Source organism: Montipora foliosa, chromosome 7 (genome assembly GCF_036669935.1).
Source record: "Montipora foliosa isolate CH-2021 chromosome 7, ASM3666993v2, whole genome shotgun sequence".
NCBI classification, from domain to species: domain Eukaryota; kingdom Metazoa; phylum Cnidaria; class Anthozoa; order Scleractinia; family Acroporidae; genus Montipora; species Montipora foliosa.
Window position 1 is genome coordinate 27,918,144 of NC_090875.1, and position 2,500 is coordinate 27,920,643.

General features: G+C 38.0%; 1 protein-coding gene across 1 annotated transcript in view; it reads left to right on the plus strand.

Moving 5' to 3' along the window:
* The first annotated feature begins 430 nt into the window (after positions 1 to 430).
* The window catches only part of LOC138010574 (alpha-aminoadipic semialdehyde synthase, mitochondrial-like), a 28,839-nt gene continuing 26,769 nt past the window's right edge, over positions 431 to 2,500 (plus strand). Inside the window, exons 1-3 of the mRNA XM_068857552.1 lie at positions 431 to 890; positions 1,295 to 1,379; positions 1,661 to 1,728. Coding sequence (XP_068713653.1) covers positions 474 to 890; positions 1,295 to 1,379; positions 1,661 to 1,728 — 570 coding nt within the window. The 5' untranslated portion in view covers positions 431 to 473. The remainder of the gene's footprint in view (positions 891 to 1,294; positions 1,380 to 1,660; positions 1,729 to 2,500) is intronic.

Genomic DNA, 2,500 nt, shown 5'->3' on the forward strand with positions numbered 1-2,500 from the left:
AGGTTTTGCACGTGACGTCATCACCGCCATATTGGTGGCGAAAACAAAAGATCTGTCATTAGCTTCTTTTGTTCGTCCACCAGAAGTAGTACATTTCTCTATTGATATTGGTGTCTCTAGAGGTTGGTTGGTTGAATATGAAAGGAATACATTCTCCTCGAAATAAGTACCCCTGATAACTTGCAATTAACTAGGCAGCGCTAGCAGCATTGCATATATGGGTCGAAAAATAACCAGGTCTGAAAAATTATCACTCAACCTGGTCGCAACCAAAAATGGCCTCTTTATCCCATGTCGAATCTCATGTGGAATCCATGCTTTTCTGCTCCACAACTATCTGTACCCCCCTCAGTCTCACTTTGTACACACCTACTCCACCCTCTTAACAAAATAATCTCTTCCATGCTTTTAATATCTACATCTTTCGGTGGCGACTTATTTTACATCGTGGCTCTGTTTCCATAAACTTGACCATGTGGACTGTAAAAAGGCGGACACCAAATGCGTATGGAAACTTCTTTCGAATTTTGTGGCGTTTGCAACAAGCGAAGTTCACAACAGAGAAAACAGAGCGCGCAATGGCGATTAGGCGGGAAGATATCAATGTATGGGAACGACGAGCTCCGATCGCACCTTCACATGTAGCTGAACTTGTTAACAAGGGAATAAAAGTGCTTGTACAGCCTTCTACACGCCGTGCTTACACCATGGACGAATACGAGAGGGCAGGAGGCGTGATCACAGAGGATTTATCGCCTGCAAGTTTAATTATTGGCGTAAAAGCTGTCCCAATCGACTTGCTTATACCAAACAAGACTTACGCGTTCTTTTCGCACACGATAAAAGCACAAGAGGCTAATATGCCGCTTTTGGATGCAATGTTGGAAAAGGTGAAGGAAATACTACTGTCTCGACTGATTCTACAGTTGAGAGAAATTCTTCGTTTTTTAATAGTCTTCGCCAACCTGCAAGGAAATAAGTTGTTTATTACGGTTCGGACCTTTTGCATGCCAAGATCACGCATTTCTAAGATAACCATATTTCTTTACAATTTCATCAGGCCATTTGGGCATGTACTTGTATCAAACTCATAATCCTTTGAATTATCATATCTTCAAATGAAAAAAAAATGGTCCAAAAGTGAGATCGTGATGTACATGTAATCCAATTTCTAGTTTGTTAATTAAATTTGCGTAATAAAAACGCGTGCTCGAATATTGTTATGGAAATGCTGTTATAATTAACTTCAACTCATTGTAGTTTCTATTCTGTTTTCCTGTTTTTTATCCTATAGAATATTCGACTTGTTGACTATGAGAAGATGGTGGATGCTAAAGGCCAAAGAGTTTGTGCCTTTGGCAAGTTTGCCGGAGTTGGAGGTTTGTGAATCGAGACATGAGATGAGACTATGTAAATATTCGTGGAGGTGTGTTAGGGGGCATGTCGCTTCTGGAGTTTGCACGTGTAGCGATCTCAGCGAAAATGGCAAAATTTAAATTAAGGGTTACTTTCTTTGTTTTCTCTGTACAAGGCCAATTTTAATGTCACGATCATGATATCATACACATTTACATTTGTTTTGCAAGAATCATTTGATTACATTGATTAAAAATATGGGATATTTTTTACACATTAAGTGTGTTAATTTATTCTGAATTAGGAATGATTAATATTCTTCACGGACTTGGACTCAGGCTTTTAGCTCTTGGTCATCACACACCATTTATGGTAGGTCTTTTTCAACAAACAAACATTTTGGCATGCTAAGCTGTTTATTACGCATACAGAATTGCATAATTCTCAGTTAAAGAGAGCAGTGAATATATGTTGTTTTAAGTTGAAGTACATTTATGACTTTTTAGAGATTGTGCTATATCAGAGAGATATCCAAGATATATAGTTATTGAATATCATTATCTTCTATTTCAAACAAGTTAGATGAAGATTAGAAATGGAGAAATGGAAATATATGTTTTGTTTTGTTTTTTTATGGTGGAGGAGGGAATTGGACATATATATATGTTATTTACCGGCCGGTAGGTCCACTGTGCCCGAGGCCGCAGGCCAAGGGCCGTACTCGAGACAGAGGGCACAGTTTTTCCCAATACGGACCGACCAAGGCCGGTGAATAACATTTTTATTTATTTCTAAATTCTATTTTTAGAAGGTAGGAGAATCTTTTAAGAAAAACTGGAAAAGTCATGTTTTCATGCTTGAAAGTCATGCTTTCACTTTCGTCAGAATCCACTGTTTTTTTATGAGAAAGTTGAACAATAACACTGCTCTATTGCAAAAAACAACTAAGACAAATTGAAACTTCGCTCTTTCAATTCGCAACTTCACTCTGCGCTTAGCGTAGTTAGTTACCATGACCGTGGTCAGGAGATAGGAAAATACTGCTTGCTCCTGGAACCAATCAGATTGCAGGATTCTCAGGATACCACCCGCTCATGATCAAAGAAATAAATAAATATATTTTTTTCTTTTTTTTTTCTTTTTC